Source organism: Oreochromis aureus, linkage group 15, assembly GCF_013358895.1.
Source record: "Oreochromis aureus strain Israel breed Guangdong linkage group 15, ZZ_aureus, whole genome shotgun sequence".
Taxonomy (NCBI): Eukaryota; Metazoa; Chordata; class Actinopteri; order Cichliformes; family Cichlidae; genus Oreochromis; species Oreochromis aureus.
In genome coordinates, this window is record NC_052956.1 from 20,373,370 (window position 1) to 20,394,310 (window position 20,941).

The 20,941-nt window shown below is 40.0% G+C and overlaps 2 protein-coding genes across 7 annotated transcripts; both read left to right on the forward strand.

Annotated features, from left to right (window-relative positions):
* The first annotated feature begins 724 nt into the window (after positions 1–724).
* Positions 725–5,474, forward strand: LOC116333137 (high choriolytic enzyme 1-like). Of its 6 annotated transcripts, none has more exons than XM_031756293.2 (16): positions 726–869; positions 946–984; positions 1,069–1,134; positions 1,757–1,807; positions 2,021–2,071; positions 2,171–2,221; positions 2,434–2,484; positions 2,756–2,818; positions 2,930–2,989; positions 3,061–3,117; positions 3,485–3,531; positions 3,605–3,674; positions 3,750–3,864; positions 4,427–4,599; positions 5,000–5,081; positions 5,172–5,470. In XM_031756293.2, the coding sequence occupies exons 1-16, from the start codon at positions 821–823 to the stop codon at positions 5,302–5,304; spliced, it is 1,158 nt and encodes a 385-aa protein (XP_031612153.1). In that variant the 5' UTR covers positions 726–820; the 3' UTR covers positions 5,305–5,470. The 6 variants fall into 6 exon arrangements, with proteins under 6 accessions (XP_031612159.1, XP_031612153.1, XP_031612154.1 ...); XM_031756294.2 differs by having other exon boundaries at positions 2,768–2,818; XM_031756296.2 differs by lacking the exon at positions 2,171–2,221 and having other exon boundaries at positions 2,768–2,818; positions 5,172–5,474.
* A 2,646-nt stretch (positions 5,475–8,120) lies between these two features.
* On the forward strand, positions 8,121–11,251 carry ttll2 (tubulin tyrosine ligase-like family, member 2). The gene is made up of 3 exons (XM_031756269.2): positions 8,121–8,348; positions 9,290–10,656; positions 10,890–11,251. The coding sequence occupies exons 1-3, from the start codon at positions 8,127–8,129 to the stop codon at positions 11,209–11,211; spliced, it is 1,911 nt and encodes a 636-aa protein (XP_031612129.1). The 5' UTR covers positions 8,121–8,126; the 3' UTR covers positions 11,212–11,251.
* The last annotated feature ends 9,690 nt before the right edge of the window (positions 11,252–20,941 follow it).

Genomic DNA, 20,941 nt, shown 5'->3' on the forward strand with positions numbered 1-20,941 from the left:
AGGTCCTTGTGTTTGACAACCTTGGTTCAGAGCCAGTTAAGCAATCTGAGGTATTTACTGCTGTTATTGTTACAGCCACCTAACCCAGGCACATCTTTGCATTATGGGAGGAAGTGGAGAGACGCCACACAAACATGAAATACTTTAGCTAGTGTATTCAAACTCAGAACCTTCTTGCTGTGAGCCAACAGTGCTAACCACTCCACCACTATGCTGCACAGCAGTCATTTATTTAAAAATATTTTCTTTTCCAGTATTCATTAAAAAATTCATTTAAGCAGTCATAGATCTCCAGAATACATATGAAGAAGAGTTGAAGAGCTATGAGGGTCCTTTAAAAGTAGTTCTTGTTTATTTGGATTTTATTGGACAGCAGATTTACAGGTGAGTCACAGGTGACTGGGGGACAAAAAGGTGAACTCATGTATTTCGCAAGCACATTAGATTCCCATGACCTCCACAAAGGAAGGGCATTAGAGAACAAATACATGGTATGACACATTTTAAAAAAAGAAGAAGAAGAAGAAGAAGACATGATACTTTCACAAAAAATAATTCTCTATCCAGCTCAAATGCGTAATAAATGACATTTTGCTCTCTCTCCCATAATCTCAATTCAAGATTGTTTTAGTGTTATGTCGCCTGCCTGTGAAACGTCTCTTCTATCACTGCTAACCAGAAATAATGTAGCGCCATCTAGTGGTCTAATTTAAATTTGGAACGCTGTAATCACTGGAAGCGATGACACCTGTGGAGATAGTAATATATATATATATCGCAGAGCGACAACAGCTTTTACAGCTTTTCTCTTTGCCAAAAGATGCCCTGCTGCATTATGTGGCTGCTAGCTGCCTTCTGCATGTCAACAGGTACAGCATAAAAACACACGTACTACAAAGTATGGATTTTTAGCTTAATAGTGATAATAGTTTTTTGTGTATGTAGTTGGCAGTGTTCCCATCAGTCCCACCAGTCCTTCCACAGGTTGGTGCTCATTAGATTCCTTTGCATGTTTAATTTGCATATGCTGCAACATAACAAATAATCTGAGGATTGTAAATTTTGTAGGTAATGTTTCTTTAACTGCCACTACCACGGGTGGGTATGAGATGGCCACTGCAGCGACTCCAAGAGGTAAGCTCTAGTCTTTTAAATTCATAATCAATCAATAACATTTACAAATGTAGTTAAGATAATGAAAGTTTCACTTTCAGTTGGCGCCCATTTTTATTTTTTATTTTATGTTTTGTTTTTAAAGACGCTCAGAATGAAACGTACTCTGCATCAGTTTGGTGCAGATTACATGCATGTAGATTTCAGGGTGGATGCAGTATGAAATGTGCAGCAGTTCCCCTTATTTTAAGAGTTCAAGTGTGACATGATAGATTTTTGATGTCTGCTTAGTTTATGATTTTTTTTTTTTTTTTTTTTTTTAAATTACACCCACAATGTCACGAGCTCTGCTCCAGGCTGGTGATCAGTTAATGCACTTGCATCATTTTTACATTTGCTAGAACACAATGATGCCTTATGTCATTTCTAACACTTCTATGGTGATACATAACAGGCAATCTTCACAGAAAATATTTCTCTTTCATGGGTCCTCCGTATTTGTTTCAGATGGTGCAAGTTCTTTAACTGATGCCCTGATTGCCAGCAGTCTTGCTGAATGTTGGTTCTAATCCAGTGTTTATTTTGTACACCCTTAAAATAAGAAGTGGAAACATGAATGATATTGGATGTATTTTTATTTCAGATTATGCCATTTCTCTAAATCACACCATGAATACCACCAGCTCTGCTCCAGGTTGGTGCTCACTGAATCACTCAGAATATTTTACATTTGCTAGATCATGAATCCAGTCCACTTAACTGTCTCCAGGGTAGTTGTTGTGCATATGATATTATGATTTGGTGTGGACCACTGCATACAATGGGTGTACAATGACCCAGAATCTTTGATTCTGGTATCGTTACGGTCATTTATATGTAATCTGTACTGGATGTGTTTCCATTTCAGTTGGTGCAACTCCTTTAAATGATGCCCTGAATGCCAGCAGTCTTGCTGAAGGTTTGTGCTAATGTGTTTCTGTGGGTTATGTCACTGGAAAGACATTAGTCTTAATATAACTTGCATGTTTAAGAAGTGAAACTTGGATGTTTGTTTCAGACAATGCCATATATTTAAATGACACCTTCAATACCACCAGCTCTGCTCCAGGTTGGTGCTCACTGAGTGACTCAGATTATTTTCCATTTGTAGAATATAAATTCCATCATTATTCTTAACTCCCTTGTAAATCCCAGGATGGTTGGTGTGTGAAATTCTTTGAGATTTTTTTTTTTTTTTGTGTATAGTTGCTGTCATTTATATGGAATCTGTACTTCACAATGTAAACACTGGATGGGTACTGGATGTGCTTTATATTTCAGTTGGTGCAACTCCTTTAAATTATGCTCTGAATACCACCAGTCTTGCTGAAGGTTGGTGCAAATAATTGTTTTGTCATTGGAAGGCCATTACAGTGTTAGTATACTGTGTACATGCTTAAAAATTGGAAAGCTAGTCAATATTGGATGTTTGTTTCAGATTATCCCTTAAATTTGAATGACACCCACAATAATACAGACTCTGCTACAGTTTTGTGTTGGCTTGACTCACTTGCGCTAGTCTGTTGTATGATTAGACATTGACAGACAGCTCCTGCAGATTAATTGTATTTTTCTTGGTTAAAAACATTGTGTGTACTTGTAGTTTCTGTTTTAGTTGGTCCGAGATTTTTAACTGATGCCCTGAATGCCACCAGTCCTGCTGCAGGTTGGCCATTATTTTTGTGGGTTATATCTTCACAATTAGTCTTTAGTATTAGTATTTTGTACATGCTTAAAAGTGGAAACATGGTGGACGTTGAATGTGTTTCTGTTTCAGATTATGCCACATCTTTCAATGACACCCACATTACTTCAAATACAACTGGCTCTGCTTCAGGTTTGTTTTCACAGGACTTCAGACTCTCAGGTTTTATGTTTGAGATGTTCTAAATATGTGGCTGTCTGCAGGTGCTGCAGCTCCAGAACCTGAATCTTCAAAGAATGAGAGTGCAGAAACTTTGAAAGGTAAAACTTGAGCATAGCATGAGATTAGGCTGGCCACAATCCTGGCAGATTAGCTAGTGTCAGCCCTTCTACACATCCTACTATAGACACAGTATTTAAGATGCTTTAGCCAGCCCAGATGAGATACTCAGATGCCATCAAGCACTATTTCAGTTAATCAATGTCCAATCAGCTGGCTCTGTTCTGGGATCTTTCTTATCTCGCTGCCTCTTGCCTTGCACATATGGCCATGGAACAGCCGATCACAAATCGAGCCTTACTGCAGATGGAAAAATCAGCCTCTTGATTAGTGGGCCACACTAAACCACTTAGTTTTCATGTCCAATGACTACTCTTTTTCTGATTTTTAAATCCTGCACTTTGTCAGAGTTTAATCAAGACATGCCAGTCCAGGAGGGAGACATTCTAATTCCGGTAAGATGGAGGGGTTTTATATTTATTTATATTTTGTGTGGCACTGCTAATTGCTGTATGTTTAAACTTGCAGGAGAACAGAAATGCTGTACAGACTCTGTGGCCGGATGCCACCATCCCTTACATCATCACTGATGAACTGGGTAGGTTGTTGTGCCTCAAATAGGGCCAGATATTTGATTACTGGATGATAATTGATTTGGTTTTGACTCCAACAGTTTCCCGAGGGGCAGAAATTAAAGCTGCCTTTAAGATGATATCGGATGTCGCATGTATTCGTTTTAAGAAACGAGACACTGAGTCGAACTATTTGAATCTTGTGACTGGCAATGGGTAAGAAGTCAACTATCTCTGGGTAGGTTCATTATTTTGTTAAAGATGAAGCAGTACAGGAAATTGCCATAAATTGTTTCCAAGGAAACAAAGCAACACTAAGGAAATTAGAAACTTCCAGCATTTGCTGGCCTGCTCTCTGCCACACCTGTTTTTATTACAGGTCTATCTCTAAACGCTTCAATCATTCAATCCAATTTTATACTGTGGTGGTTTCACTAGAGACTTGAATACCTGATACTAGAAAGGGATGGGGAAGAAAAGGATTTAATGAAAGATTTATAGATGGGGAAACGATGTGCTTGGCAGCAAAAGGGAAAGCCCATAAAGTAGGCATGGTCATACAAGACCATGGGGGAAGGATAAATCTCCCCCACTCATTAAAGCCTGCCCAACAATTATTTAACCTTATTACTAGTTTGTGACACAAATTGCAGCCTGTTCCATTCAATTTGGTACATTTTGGCTTCAGCCTCCATTATCCATATATTCAGACATTAAGGGAGAATCTCAGGTCAGAAATGAGTGGTTGAACTCTAACATTTATTTATTTTGCGCCTAGCTGTGCCTCATTCGTTGGTTGTCAAGGAGGAGCCCAGCAGCTCTTCTTTGCTTCAATGTGCACCGTGGGGAACCTTTGCCATGAACTGCTCCATGCTCTGGGACTGTATCATGAACACACTCGTGAAGACCGGGATAAATATGTCACAGTGAACTGGCAGAATATTGTGGCAGGTACACAAGCTCATTTGCTTTTTGCATTAGTTGTAATGCAGTTAAAAACAAGTTGGATCCAGATTGTTCACACAGCCCAGTTACTTCAGATGCAATTTAAATCTTTGGTCAGTAAAAGTGAGATCTTTGTTTGTATAATGGAAAATATGCCCCCAGTGGTGTTGATGGAATGTAAAGTACAAGTTGGTGAACATGAATGTTAAGATCCTCTCCTGCCAGCTCAATCTCTCCTTGTCAAAGCTCTCATTTTCTTGAAACAAGAACTATAACTGTCTCTTGTAATGCACATCAAAGAAAGGGAACATTAACTTCAGTATGAAGAAATTAGTTTGGCTATTATTGTGATACAGTAGATGCATCATGTTCAGCTATGCTGTTTTGGATTTCTTTTTCCTTAAAGGGAAAGAAAATAACTTCAAGGTGAAGCATGGAAACACTCAAAACCTACCCTATGATCTCACGTCCATAATGCACTATGGGCGGTAAGTTGACATTGTCCTAATTTCATTTTCTAGTTTTAAAGTACTTGAAACAGACTCCAGATAAGTTTACCCTCCCTCCCGGTCTTGCAGGGATTTCTTCAGTACAAATGGAAATCCAACTGTGTTGCCTAAGCAGAGTGGTGTGGAGATAGGTCAGAGGACACATCTGAGCCAGCTTGACATAGAAAGACTGAATAAACTCTACCGCTGTGGTAAATTTTGAAACTAAATAATTGCATGTTTCATTTTGTAACAGTTACATGTTCAATTGACCGTAAATGTGGCACAAACTACAGACAAAAGCAACCCAGACATTTCTTCTTTCATATAAGATGACATCTACTGGTTAACCTGCATTCTGATGAAATTAAAAGTGAATTTAAAAAAAATCAATTTTAAGATGGGTGTGTCTTATTTTTATTTATTTGTATGCACGGTTACCCTATTTGTGATATTCACAAGCGTTGTTGTGTGGAGAAACTACGCCACGTACTGGACACTGGAGGAATAAAAATTGGCAGAGAAGCGACACAATATTCACATGTATCTGTGTGTTCCAATAAATTTTGTTGCCACCATGGTTGTCTTCTTATGAACAACAGAAACACTACAGTAGCATCATGTCACATGCTAGAATTACAAGATGACATTTGTAAAAGCAGAAGGGGCAAGCAAAAAAAGTTTAGAGATATTCAGGCTCAATATTGACATTTGAAAAGCTGCATATGATGATCAGTCATGACTCAATATCGAGTGATGGAGGTATTGTGGGGAAGTTTGTCCAGTCTGAAAAGGAGACTGTAATATGAACGTAGACATCCAGTGCTGTATCCTAAAGGTCTTTCATATATCCACAACGATCAACAGTGGCAGGCTGAGAGTCTAGTTTGGTCTGTAGGAGGAGCTAAGAGAACAGGAAGCCTGTCGGCATTAAGCTGTGGGTAACGTGAGCAGAGAGGAAAGACTTTTGCATCCTACCTTTCAATTATCTGTCAGATAAACAACGACTTTTAAAGTCAACTCAGTTCAAAGGTAAGCTCAGTCTTTTTCATTTTGTTTAAATTTGACATTTATATTCCATTTTCATCCATCACTGCATTTTCTTTAAGCAGTGCAGATGAAGACTTTCTTGCATTTTGTCCTTTGCTGCAAACATTGTGAGGAAATATTCTTGCCGCTGTTTTTGTTTTGTGTGAGAAGAAGCAATCATATGTTCAAATGTTTTTGAGAGGTTTTCAAAGTCTGGATTGCAGCCTTGTCCCCCTTTTAAATAGGAGCCTGTTGGTAAGCTGGCATATTGAAGCTTCAGTCTGATCCCTCTTTCTTGGCAGACGGTGGACAAAGTGTCGGTTTTGTTTGGGCTTCTCAGATTTACCGTGTAAATGCTTTGGATTACACACAAGGTGCTGAGTGTCCAGCCAAGAGATAAACTGTTAAGTGGCAGCTCAACGTTGTTTGAAACCCTTGAACTGTAGTTGAATTTTGCCTGGAAGATGCAAAAAGGATGTGGAAATTTTTCCACTCAAAATCTAGTAATTTTGCTCACAAACTCACTGGTGTGCCTGTGATCAACATGCCAAGCATGCTTTTATTTTGACGCAGATTTGAGTTGGCACATCTCGCAGCTCTGTGTAATCAAACCTGTTAAAAATAAAGTGTGTGTGTGTGTGTGCACACACGTCCATAATTATTCATATTCATAATTGTTTTGAGCAGAAATGACAAGGGTGTCTTCCAAAAGAGATGATCTAAAAGAGGCATCATTGTGGGGGAAAAAATTCTCAGCTTTTATTTATATCTGAGCTAAATAATCAATAGAAAAGCCTTTATTGGCTATTACAGCAATCAAATGCTTCCTATAATTGGAGACCAGCTTTTTGCATGTCTCCACAGGTATTTTCGCCTATTCATCTTTAGCAATGAGCTCCAAGTCTTTCACGTTGGAGGATCTCCTTACCATGATCTTTAGCTCCCTCCACAGATTCTTGATTAGATTCAAGTCAGAACTTTGGCTGGGCACTGCAAAATATGTTTTTGTTAGCTAACCATATCTTCACCACTTTTGCTGTGTGTTTTGGGTTGTTGTCGTGTTGAAATGTCAACTGGCGCCCAAGGCCAAGTTTCTCTGCAGACTGCCTGATGTTGGTGTTGAGAATCTTCATGTATTGCTCTTTTTTTTCCATGGTGCCATTTGCTCTGATTAGGGTCCCTGGTCCATTGGCTGAAAAACACCCCCAAAGCATTAGGTTCCCACGTGACAGTGGGGATGGTCTCCTTAGGGTGAAAGGCTTCATTTTTTTACGCTAAATGAAGGAAACATCATTGTGGCCAAACAATTCAATTTTTGTTTCATCTGACCATAACATAGAAGACCAGAAGTCGTCTTCTTTGTCCAGATGACCATTTACAAAGGCCAGGCGGGCTTTTGTGTGCCTTATCTGGAGAAGTAGCGTCCTCCTTGGTCTGCATCCGTGGAACCCAACAGTGTCGGGGTCCGTTGGAGTGTCTGCCTTGAGACATTGTCACCAGCAGAGCACAGATTCACCAGGATGGCCTTGGTGGTGATTCATTTTCACCTCTCTCACTATCCTCCTCGCCAACACAGGTGTTACTTTTGGCTTCCAACCATGTCCTCTGCAATTTTCCACAGCATGGAACACCTTGTATTTTTTAATAATACTTTGCACTGTAGCCACATGACACTTTATGCTCTAATGTAAATGAAGCTTTCTGGAAAGCTTCAACTGTTAGTGTTTTTGGAAAACAGTTCTTTTTTTTTTTTTTAGGTTCTCTTATGTTTTTGCAATGCATATATAGGATGTTGGGTTTTTTTGGATGATATCAGTGCACATTTTATGGTCTGCCAATATTTGATAAAGTGATGACTTTCTCCTATATGCCACTTTATCATGCTAAATTTCCTTTTATATCACACCATATCCTCCAATTTTATGAATGTTAAAATGCTAATGTAACTTAAGTTATTATATTAAGTTACAATTAAATTTAATGTTATTCTGTTGTATCTATAGTGGGTGATGCTGTATGGCTGCATCCTTGGTGTTCAGACTGCACGACAGAGGCCCCGAGCTGGTGAGGGAGGTGCTTCTGGAGCGAGGGTGGGAGGAGTATAATGAAGGAGAGCGTGAGGAGGAAGACTGGAACCTTTACTGGCGAGGCTCTTCATTTCAGACCTCGCAATATCACAACCTGCTGCCGTGGCAACGCCTCAACCACCATCCTAAAACTGTTGGCATCACACGCAAGGTGCATGTCTACATAGATTTTTTTTTTTTTTTAAAACTACATGTTTCGGAATGACAGACGTATTACCAGAAAAAGAAACTGTTCATTTGAATCTCATTCCTACGTCGAGAAATGTAAACGACTCTCGTACAACAAAACTCCGCTCTTGAGCTGTTTAAAAATTTTTGTGTCAGTGCTTGAAATTTTGGAAAAACAAAAAGCATAACTTCTGAGATTCACACATCTGCAACCAGTTCAACTAACACGCATGATTTTGGACCAGGAAATTCAAACCTAGAACCTTCCTGCAGTGAGGGTCCATGGTAATTACTCTACCACTGTGCCATCCTGGCAGGAATCCAAAATATTAAAGAAAAAAAATTGTAACTGGATGATTAGTAGACTCTGACTACTTGTACATACGCTGACTTCATCTGAAACTTCAACCAAGTGTAATAGTATGTACATGAGAACAACAAGGAAGAGCATAATAGGTCCGTTTGAAATGTACTTTTTGTCGTTACCCTCTGCTGATTAAACTTTTATCACCAGGGGTCAGCATTATACCAGTGTTTGAGTTTCAGACGTGCTGTTCTCTTAACTTTGATATTTCTTATTTTCCCAGCCCTTATTTCCTGAACAGGCTTCGTCTTTTCTGGTGGCAAATGCAATTAACAAAGTTCTTAATGACCTTCCTTGTTAAATACGGGTTGTATTGATTCACTTTCTCATGATAATGTGGCGCAAAGTGGTAATCTACTGCCCTTTGACTTCAACTTCTAAATTATCTTCAGCACACCACATAAATGTTTGTGACATAACGTCAGTGATTGTCTCTTTACATTCTGTTGATAGTTTTAGTTAATTTGGGAAGATTTTACATCATTTTCAACGAAGTAATAAAAAAACAAACCTGAATTTATACCAAAAGAATGATTTGCATTTCTTTCGGATTTCTTTAGGATTGCTTGGCACGCAACCTGAGGAGAATGAAAGCAACATTTGGTTCGGCTCTCTATGACTTCAGTCCCACCACTTTCATCCTCCCCAATGACTACACCTGCTTCCTGGCTGAGTACAACAGACTGCGTCTGGCCAGAGGAACATCGGTCTACTGGATAGTTAAGCCTGTGGATCTCTCCAGAGGCCGAGGGATCTTCATCTTCGAGGATATTAAGGACTTGGTTTATGATTGCTCTGTTGTCATTCAGAGGTACATTAGCAGCTCTCTGCTGATCTCCGGCTACAAGTTTGACTTGAGGATTTACGTGTGTGTGAAGAGCTTTCATCCACTGACTGTGTACATTCATCAAGAAGGCCTGGTGCGTTTTGCCACTGAGAAGTTCAACCTGTCATCTCTGCATAACTTGTATGCTCACCTCACTAACACCAGCATCAACAAGTTCGGTCCCTTCTACAAAACCGAAAAAGGAAGAGTGGGCCGGGGATGTAAGTGGACCATGAGCAAATTCAGACATTTTCTCCACAGTCAACAGATCAACGAGCTGCTTCTGTGGCAGAGGATCAACAACATCGTCACTCTGACCCTCCTCGCCATTGCTACATCAGTGCCCTCCTGTCCTAACTGTGTGGAGTTGTTTGGATTTGACATCCTCATAGATGCCAAGTTTAAGCCCTGGCTGCTGGAGGTCAACTACAGCCCTGCACTCACGCTGGACTGCCAAGCTGATATTTCAGTGAAGAAAAAGCTAGTCAGTGATGTCATTGATATGATGAACTACACATTGACTGACAGCTTAAGAGACAGAGCTTATCGGAAACATAGATACAAGCAACCTTGTTTTAAGGCAAACCACCCGTCTGCACCTGTGCTCTCAACGTTAAACCATCAGAAGAAAAAGAGAGGTAACAAGGGCTCGCACACTCAAATTCTCCCTCTGCTAAAAACATCTCATCAGCCTGAAAAGACAAAACGGGGTAAGCTTAAACAGCGTGACCTTGAAGCCAACTACCAAAGATGCCTTCCCCCTGTTGAATTATCGAAGATACGTGAAGCTAGATGCAGAATAATTAACACCAGTGCTATCAAACTGCACACCAACCAGACCCCAAACCCGATACTGGGCCAGGATTCAAGGACAAATGAGTCAGCGTTGAACAGACAGTCTCGTCAGCCTCTTGTATCGTACCTCATGAACAACGGGTCTTTTTACAGGTCTGATGTTACAAACCATGACAACACTGAAACAGAAGCTGAGAGGCAGTGCTCAGGAGAGACAGACGTTTCCTCTTTGATACCTGACACCCAGGAGAGTGAGGAAGCATTCACACGGCCTGCTGCGTCCTGGAAGCTCCCAAACATTTACAGGTACTGTAAATTTGCAAAATGTCCAACAAAGAACAAATCGTTGGTTTTAAAAGTGGAAAATTTGACCTATTACTTAAATTACTTTGGACTTGGAATATTTTACAATTTTGGTGAAAATTGCATTTTTATGCCTTGAAATTCATAAAACTGAGGCCAGTTTGAGAACCAAAAGGTCAAGCTGTTAACACTTCTTTAAAAAGGGATGACAATTGACTCTTTTCAAATGTTCACAGCACAAAGCCAGTTCGGATCACTGCGGAGAAAACCACAGGGAATGGACAACATATTCCACCGGTGAAGGTTGGAGACTTCATAAGGACGTTTCCATTTAACAGGGCTACTCTGAAAGCCTCGCAGCACGAACTGGACATAAGGACAATCCTACAGGAGATTCAGAGCCTAACTGGTCAGTTGGTTTTAGGCAAAGGACACAAGATGAAGAGCAGGAGAGAAGAGAAGGTGACGGCAGATAAGGATGCTGATACTGACTTTGATTCGCTGTTGTGGGGACCGAAAGATCCTCCACTGATCAGCCAATGCTTCAAATCAACTTAACCTGTGGCATACTCTAGTTGGTGTAAATAAATACTCACTCATACTGCATGGTGCTTTTCTACTGTTTTCTTTGGGGTTGGAGGCTCTGATAGGCTTTTTTTTTTTTTTTTTTTTTTTTTTTTTTTTTTTCAGGTTTGGTTTGTTTATTTGACCTAACGCATCATTAGTGAGGATCCTACAGCCCTTTGTGTAGCTTGCATCAGAACATATTTCATTTACATGTTAAATATGATCAAATTTGCTGGTAAATTGAGTTTCTTTATATGCTGCAGTCACGGGAACAAGATTAGCTTTTATGTTGGAACACACGACCCACACGAAAACCTGTGGTTGTTAAAGAAAATTTTAGACAAACAGTATCTGTGATTGATTTTTTTTTTATGATTATAAAAAAGCGTTATTGGTTAGTAGTGGACTTTGACACACTCACACGTGAACACACATTTTAATGGGCTGTGAGACAGTGACTCTTTTCTAATTAAAGTAGTTAATGTGCACATTTTTGTTGTGTGGCTCTGAAATGTACTGTGGCTCTTTAAGTAGTAACTCAGTATTTGAAACTTTGAAAACATCTATTAGAAAAAGGGGATTTGCCATGAACTCTGCTGCTCGCACGCATCTGATCTGGTTCTGCACAAAACTGGTGAAAATGTGGACTTCTACGGAGATCACTAAGGCTCCAAAAGTTCAACAAAGTTGACAGGTGGACGGGTATATAGCATTAAAGCTGAGTGGAACAGTGGTTAGCACTATTGCCTCACAGCAAGAAGGACCTGGGTTCGACTCTACCATCTGGCTGGGAACTTTCTGTGTCGACTTTCCTTGGTGTCATAATAATGAGTTACAACTCAATGCAAAGCTTCAAATATCAGAAGAAAACTTTGTGTAGGTGATATTTCTCTGGTTTACTCTATAAAGCAGAAAACAATAAATGTTAAGGCCCAGATATGACCCACATCTGCCTTGACTCGCCATGTGACTAACTGTGTCTGGTTGCCACAGCTCCACCTTACGTATGCTAGCTGTTACGTGTGTGTCACAATCAGCTCTACACACAGACTGTATATAAAAGACAGATGCAGCCATCACTGGTCAATCACTGGGTTAGTTAAACCCCATTTATGAAGCCTTCGGCTGAGCTTTTTCACAATCAACTAGGTTAGCTTTTTAAACGCAAACATAATGGACATTTGAAACATTAGCTAAAATGTTAGTGATCTGACTTATTTACACTATGTGCTGCAATTTGTTGATTTTTTTTAAATCATGTTTTTATGCTCCATGTGAGGAACTAATGCACTTTGGGAAGTAAAAATCAAGTTTGTGCAGTGACTGAACTGGCACAGGGAACATATCAGCTTGCACCACATGAACTTATAATGAGGTCAGTCAGTGCTTTGACATCATCCTTTGTCCTTTCACATAAATTATTGCTGGGGTGCTTAATAAGCACTTAACAGTCCTTTATATACCTGGATAATTTGATACTGACAAGATTTGCACTGCAGACACAAAGGTGGACTCTAGAATTTCTGTACAATAGAAACAAGTATATTCAGCAACATGATACACACTTAGAATCTATTATTGCATATCTCAGTCCATTTCCTGTGTTCCATGGCGTGTTAGGCATACTTACTCAAATAATAAATGCTTAATATATTTCTGATATGTAAAATTTACTGAACTAATAATTTCCAGCTCTGATGTTATCAAATCGTCTTTCCAGTAAATCTCTCTTTATCGGAGAAAGTGGCATCAGCAGAGGGCAGCGTGGAAAGAGTCATAAGAACATAAGTGAGTCCTTCTCTGTCCGTGTAGTATACATGAATGTCTGAAAGACCCCAGGAAAACAGTACCACAGAAGCCACAATGTCATTTGTTCAGTTAATAGCTGGTTAAGAAAAAAGTGACCTCAAAGCACAGCTTGTCTGAGTGGCTATCTACTGCTGGTGTTGGTTTGAAGGGTTTGCAATGCCAGGAATAAAAACCACTTGTATGAACTGTTTCATTTCTTATCTGACATTTAAATACGATTAATACTATGAATTCCTAAATTGTTCCATTTGTTGTTGGGAACACATGCAAAATGCCTCAGTATGCATGAATTTTACACAAGGCACAGACGTCAACAAAGATATGTGAATTACAGTCATTTCTCTCTGAAAAAGCACTTGGCGAAGGTGAGAAGAGGCACAAAAGCACAATATGCAAGCAGAGAGATGTTACAGCACTCATAATCCCATCATGCTTTTGCTTGCTGATATCAGAAACGATTTAAAGCCCTGTAGTGTGAGATTCTTTTTAATCTCCTTTTTTGTGAGATGAACGCCTCACAAATGGAGCAGAAAGGTCGGCCTTATATGGCGAGTTTGTTGCGGTGCTGATTGTGCAAATGAGTGAATGCAAAATGTTGATGAGCCTTTGATCAGGTGGCTCTAATCAGGTTCAACAATCTGAAGAGGTGAATCTAAAGGTGATTATTGCTGTTGGCTGCTTGTCCATAAAATTCTTTCTGCTCTATGGGTAAATTCTGACATGTGATCTGTGATCGTAATTTGGACTTTCTTTGCTTGACTGAAACATGGCAACAGCCCAATGACTTTGTTTCTCTCAATGACTCCACTCCATCTGAGTTTGTTTCCACCTGTCAACCTCGCATCTCTGGGAGGGGCGGAGGTCTCGCGATAATTCACCGAAAGCACTGTAAAGTTCTCCCTGTCTCTGCCCCTCCCTCCCATTCATTTGAATACATTGCACTACAGCTCCATGGATCTACCCCCACCATCATATGTACTGTTTATCGGCCACCTAAGCCAAATAAGGAGTTTTTAAATGAATTTTCTGCCCTCCTCACTCATTTCTCTCCACACTTTCTCCAAATCTGATAATAAATGGTGACTTTAATATTCATGTGGACAATGATAAAATCCCTCTTTCCAGAGATTTTACCTCCTGCCTGGAAGGTTTTGGGCTTCTACAGTACATAAAATCCCCTACCCATTCTAAAGGTCATATCCTGGATTTGGTCTGTTGTTCTGGCATTACCCCCATCCATTGTAAAGCCACATTGTTTCCCTAGTCTGATCATATGTTTATTTCTTTGGATGCAAACATAACCGCTTCCAAAACCTGTATCTCTCGTAATATCACTTTTAGGAAAATTAGTAATATTAACTCAGCTGTTTTTTCATCTGCCGTCCATGACCTTCCATCTATTCACAGCTCGTCAACCCCTCATGAACTCGTTTGCCATTATAATGTCAACCTTCATAACTTTCTTAACATATTTGCCCCCCTTAAACGAGCCCCGGCTCGGACAGTCTCGGTCATTGTGTCCTTGGGCAAGACACTTCACCCGTTGCCTACTGGTGGTGGTCAGAGGGCCCGGTGGCGCCAGTGTCCGGCAGCCTCGCCTCTGTCAGTGCGCCCCAGGGTGGCTGTGGCTACAACGTAGCTTGCCATCACCAGTGTGTGAATGTGTGCGTGAATGGGTGAATGACTGGATATGTAAAGCGCTTTGGGGTCCTTAGGGACTAGTAAAGGCGCTATATAAAATACAGGCCATTTAAACATCGAACTGTCTCATTTTCCCGTTCAGCACCATGGTTTACCCCCGACCTGCGTCATCTTAAAGCTAAAGGACGCCAACTCGAACGTCTATTCAAGAAAACCGGACTTACTGTACATAAAGAAATGTACAACGATCATGTTTTGTTCTACAAGGACTGCATTGCCTCAGCCAAATCTGCTTATTACTCTGGTTTAATTAGTTCTAATGAAGGTAACTCCAGGTCTCTCTTTTCATTGTTCAGTAAAATTACAAAACCTCCAGACACATTCCCCTCCCACATGTATTCTGTTGATTTTTGCAAGTCTCTTATCTCTTTTTTCACCTGTAAAATCTCAGATATTCACCGTCAACTTAACTCTTTAGGAGCTTCCGACTCTGAAGTAGACCTCCTGTTTCCCCCACTGTCTTCCTGTCAGCTATTTTCAAGCTTTACTCTTCCCTCCATAACTGATGTATCTAATCTTATTAAAAAATCTAAATCATCCACCTGTCAACTTGACCCTCTCCCCACTGTGTTATATAAAGCCTGTCTTCCCTCGTTAGCACCTCTCATAACCAGCATTATCCATTCCTCCCTGAACACTAGAATTGTTCCTTCATCTCTGAAAAATGCTTCTGTTATTCCAATTCTCAAAAAGCCTGGTGCAGACCCCAATAACTTTGATAATATTCGCCCTATATCAAATCTTCCCTTTATTTCAAAAATTCTTGAAAAAGTTCTCGCCTCCCAGCTTCATTTACATCTCAATGACCATAATCTCTATGAACAATTTCAATCTGGTTTCCGCCCCAATCATAGCACAGAAACTGCACTGTTAAGAATTACCAATGACCTTCTGATGGCAGCTGATTCTGGTCTCCTATCCATCCTCATCCTTCTTGATCTTAGTGCGGCGTTTGATACCATTTCTCACAATATTCTCCTGAACCGGTTAGCATCCATTGGTATTAGTCACACCCCCCTTGCCTGGTTCACCTCATATCTCTCAGACCGCACTCAGTTTATCCAATTTAAATCCCATTCTTCAAGTCTCTATCCTGTTTCTGCTGGTGTGCCCCAGTGTTCAGTATTAGGGTCTCTTTTATTCATTATTTACATGCTCCCTCTTGGTCATATATTCCGAAAATATAATATAAATTTTCACTGTTATGCCGATGACACCCAGCTCTACATTTCTTCTAAACCCAATTCATCCCTCCCACCTACCTACCTACCTCTTAAACTGTCTTATTGAGATTAGATCCTGGTTCTCTTCCAATTTTCTCAAACTTAACAGTAATAAAACTGAAGTTTTACTTGTTGGTACACCATCTATCTTAACCAAATCCCACAGTTTTTCCATTAACATTAAAAATTCTCCTACCCTTCCCTCCCCTCAGGTTAAGAGTTTGGGTGTCATACTTGATAATACTCTTTCATTCCAGTCTCACATTAATTACATAACCCGGTCTGCATGCTTCCACTTACGTAATATTAACCGACTCGGTCCCTTCCTTACTCCCCATGTTGCTGCCATCCTTGTCCATAGTCTTATTACGTCCCGTATTGATTATTCCAATTCCCTCCTATTTGGTCTCCCTAAAAGGTCCCTTCATAAACTCCAACTTCTTCAAAATTCTGGAGCACGGGTCATAACCCGTACTCCGTTAAGAGCTCATATTACCCCAGTTCTTCAACAGCTTCACTGGTTGCCCATAGAAGCCAGGATATATTTTAAAATCTTACTTCTTACATACAAGTGTATCCATAAATCTGCTCCTTCATATTTGTGTGACCTGCTTCATATCACCACTGTTTCCCGCCCTCTCAGATCATCATCTGCTATTCATCTTACTGTTCCGTCCTCACGCCTTATTACTATGGGGAACAGAGCTTTCAGTCGCTCTGCTCCTCGGCTCTGGAACTCTCTTCTTCCAGCCATAAGAAATATTGACTCCCTTTCTGTATTTGAGTCACAGCTCAAAACACATCTGTTTAAACTGGTTTATTTGCTTTAGTGCTGATTTTATCTGTTGTCAAGCTCTGTTTTGCAATTTTAACTTATTTTATGCATTTTATGACTATTGTTCCTTTTTTTTGTTCTTTGTAAGGTGACCTTGGGTTTCTGAAAGGCGCCCCAAATAAAATGCATCATCATCATTATTATTATGATGATGATGATGATGATGATGATGATGATTATTATTATTGTTATTATTACAACGATAGTGAGTCCATTCTTCATCAATGGAAACCTCAAGGCCACTGGATATTTGAAATTGCTACATGATAATGTGTTTCCCTCTTTATGCACTGAAGCTGGCACGTTCCCTGAGTTTTTCCAGATGGTGCACCACCACATTATGGGTGCCAGGTCCAAGCACTCCTAGAACAGTTTCCTGGAAAATGGATTGGTCGTCGTGGGCCAGTTGAATGGCCCCCAAGGTCTCCCGATCTGACCCCCTTAGACTTTTATCTTTGGGGTCATCTGAAGGCAATTGTCTATGGTGTGAAGATACGAGATGTGCAGCACCTGAAACTACGGATACTGGATGCCTGTGCTGGCATTTCTCCTGCGGTATCAGTGTGTGAAGAGTGGGAGAAGAGGGTTGCACTGACAATCCAACACAATGGGCAGCACATTGAACACATTTTATAAGTGGTCAGAAACTTGTAAATAACTCATGAAAGAATAAAGTTACGTTGAAACCAAGCACGCCATTGTTTTTCCTGTGACATTACTAATAAGTTTGATGTGTCACATGCAATGTTCCCTCTAATTTTTCATGTGTCTGAGCGAACACACAAACTCCCTGAGCGATCCCTTGGACCACTGTGAGTAACAGCAGACGTGTGCACTGTGGTCACACCAGCATCTAATCCATCCAAGTTACATGGTTTATTAAAATAATCAAATTACAGCATTTACATTTATGTTAGACTACTTTTAATTAACTGCTTTAGCCCACTTACAATGAAAATTAAAAAAAATCTTGTTCATGACCTGTGTAGTATGTTAACACTATTGGAAGTAAAAATAACTTGAACTCCAATTTTAAAAACACAACTTTCTTTTTTTTTCTTTCTTTTTTTTTTTATAAAGCTCTGACTTGTATTATGAGTATGAGTCTGTGGTCTGGGAGAGAATCCTGTAAGTCTGTCTGAAAAATACAGTATATAATGACCAATGTTGAGCAATTAATTAGTTACTTCTTCAAAAAAAAGTAACTCAGTTTTGCAAACAACAAAGTGTCTTTTGCAGCTGTTTACCTAAAACTGCAGCCAGGGCATTTTTTTAAACAAACATTTCAAACTATTTACAGAACAATCAGGTGTTCTGCATCAAATCTGATGCCACACAAATTATTTGTGCCACTCCAAAAAATAATTTGTCCACTATGAGATAAAGGAGAACAACAGCCTGATACTTGCAGGCCTGACAACAGGAGATGTGTCACTCCTGTAACACCTGTAACATTCAGCAGTCGCCTCATTGTTCTGACACACACAACAAAACTATTGACTACACTACACACTAACTACACAAGATTTGCGCTAAACATTGCAAATCTCTCACATATCAAAACACCACCGTCACTTCTAAAACTTCCTCCCGTTTCTTAACAACTAAATGCCATGTTTTGATTGGTCGACATGGTACATTTTTCGACCAATGCGAAAGGGTGGGGGGTGTTTTGGTTTTGTTTTTGCTCACAGGCGGAGAGTGCTTTCGAGCGTTTTCCTTATAAAACACAGTTTTTACCATTTCTTCCCGCAGTAAATTTAAACAACGATAGTATTCAGGAAGAAAACCAAACATTGCATATATTTTTATCATAACTCTGGTTTTACGTGGCCTATCAACACAATTTAAAAACTGGTATAAAGTCCACACTTTTTCCGTCAATTGTTCCGTCTGTCCTGCTCACATCTCCAATGGTTGTACACGTTGTCATTAGCGTGGCTTCACTCCACATCAGCCACGCCGCTTTGCTACCTAAAACACCGGTGTTGGCACATAAGGACGCTGTCATAGCCCGTCAACGACGTTGATTAGCTGCGTATATACGAATGTAAATCGCGTGATTGGCTGGACTATGGGATAAAGCGGCATCGTTCTAATCCCATACGGGAGCAGCCAGTCACTTACTGACTAACACAGCAAAACAGAATTGTTAACGTCTTTACTTTAATTTCAATTCAGGTTACAATTTGTTTTTGTGTGCGCAACGCAGATTTTTTCTGCACAGAGACCGTGCCAACAGTGCACAATTGCGCACGCGCGCAGTTTAGAGGGAACATTGGTTACATGGCCCTCTTCCTATTGAAAAAACAAAAGTTGTATCCAAGATGGCCGACTTCTAAATGGCCACCATGGTCACCACCCATCTTGAGGAGTTTGCCAACCCTTCCCATTTTATTACGGTGTATCCATATAAATGGCCCACCCTGTATTTTGTCAGAAAATATTTCATTTCATTTCATTAAATTTCAGATAAGCAGCAATAGTTCAGTTCTGGATACTCAAAAACTGTTTTGAATGTGATACATTTACATCAGACAAAGTCACAGACTGTATTTTACTTTACAGTCTGCTGTATGCCAGTCTGCATTCAGTAGTTGATGGGGCAGTACATAATCTGACCACTAGTCAGCAGTGTGGCATAATAGAGTTTTCTAATTAGGGCAGTTTTCGCTCAGCAGCTGACATTTGGTTACAAACTGTCTCTCTGTTTAAACTGCTGCTGAAGAGCCTCCACCTGCTGCCTGTGGACCTGCGCGCACACACACACACACACACACACACACACACACAAATACATGCACAGACACAAGACAAACATATAGTGTAAACTTGTTAAAACAGGTACAGGAGCACTGTGTGTGACTCATATGTGGACTTCAAGAAGTACAAGCTTGTTTGTAAATGTTTGTGCAGATTTACGCCATGCTGTGTCTAACCGCCGCTTTACGTCACACCGCGAGTACCAGTTTGAATTGCTACAAGGCTGCTGCATCATTTCTTCACTCAGATTTTTGGTGCGTTTTTGAGGTCAGGCCTCTGCAGGTTGCTAATTTTCATTTTCAATAAATAAATGAAATTAAATTTTTATCAAACAATTTTTATCAAACAATCAATCTGTTTTCTTCTTTTTGTTTCTAAAACCTTACCAATTTCATATCAGTATGGATACCCAACTTGATTTTCTTTTTCTCATTTAGATCTTATGTGTTTTCAGAGTGTTCCTTTAATTTTTTTGGTGGAAGTATGTATTGAGCCAAGATTTAAAAATGTGCCTCCAGCTGTTAAGGGTGGATACCAAACCATATCCAAGCCAAACGTAGATCTGTCCAACGTGTTCATATCCTGCCTGATGTCTCCTCTCAGTAGGAGGAACACTAGTCAGAAATCTTAATCAAATTGGCTGGCTCTTTTTAACAAAACGGGTAGTGGTTTTATGCTGAGCCCCTTCTCAATGTTACCATTTGGCCAGTAAGTGGTGTCACTTGATGAGTCATGAGAGCGACTCCCTTATAATAATGGATTGGATTTCATTATATTATGTCCAGAGGTTCAGTCAATGAGCTCGTCAATAGGTTCAATGCTAAAATGTTAAATGTTATGGACACTATTGCTCCCATTAAGGTGAAGGTTATCTCTGGAAGAAAGAAGTCTCCATGGAGAAACTCCACACTGGTGAAAAATGAAAAAAGAGAGTGTAGGAAAGCTGAGCGCAGATGGAGAAAAACAAACCTCCAGGTTCATTATGAATCTATAAAGAGAAAATTCACAACTATAATTTACAACTGAGGAGTGCAAGGAGGTCCTACTTCTCTGACATCATCACCAAAAACAGTCATAATGCTCGGGTCTTATTTGCTACAGTTGACAGGCTAACAAACCCTCCTGTGTCAGTTGCAGCTGAACTTCATTCGACCATGGCCTGCAATGACTTTGCCAAATTCTTCACAGACAAAATCCAAAAGATTAGACAAGCAATTGGCACATCAACAGCAGATTTGGGATATGTACTGTGTCTCCGAAAAATAGTTTAAACACCATGAAACAGTTTCACCCCATTAACAGCAAATACCTGGAGGACATCTTAGGTCAACTGAACTCCTCCTCTTGCTGTTTAGATGTCCTGCCAACAAGTTTTTTCAAAAAGGTCTCA

Coding starts and splice junctions, on each gene's coding strand:
- LOC116333137 (XM_031756293.2), top strand. CDS start 821: ATGCCCTGCTGCATTATGTGGCTGCTAGCTGCCTTCTGCATGTCAACA. Junction 2,485..2,755: donor TACCACCAGTCTTGCTGAAG/GTTGGTGCAAAT, acceptor GTGTACTTGTAG/TTTCTGTTTTAGTTGGTCCG. Junction 3,118..3,484: donor GAGTGCAGAAACTTTGAAAG/GTAAAACTTGAG, acceptor GCACTTTGTCAG/AGTTTAATCAAGACATGCCA.
- ttll2 (XM_031756269.2), top strand. CDS start 8,127: ATGGCTGCATCCTTGGTGTTCAGACTGCACGACAGAGGCCCCGAGCTG. Junction 8,349..9,289: donor CTGTTGGCATCACACGCAAG/GTGCATGTCTAC, acceptor GGATTTCTTTAG/GATTGCTTGGCACGCAACCT. Junction 10,657..10,889: donor AAGCTCCCAAACATTTACAG/GTACTGTAAATT, acceptor AAATGTTCACAG/CACAAAGCCAGTTCGGATCA.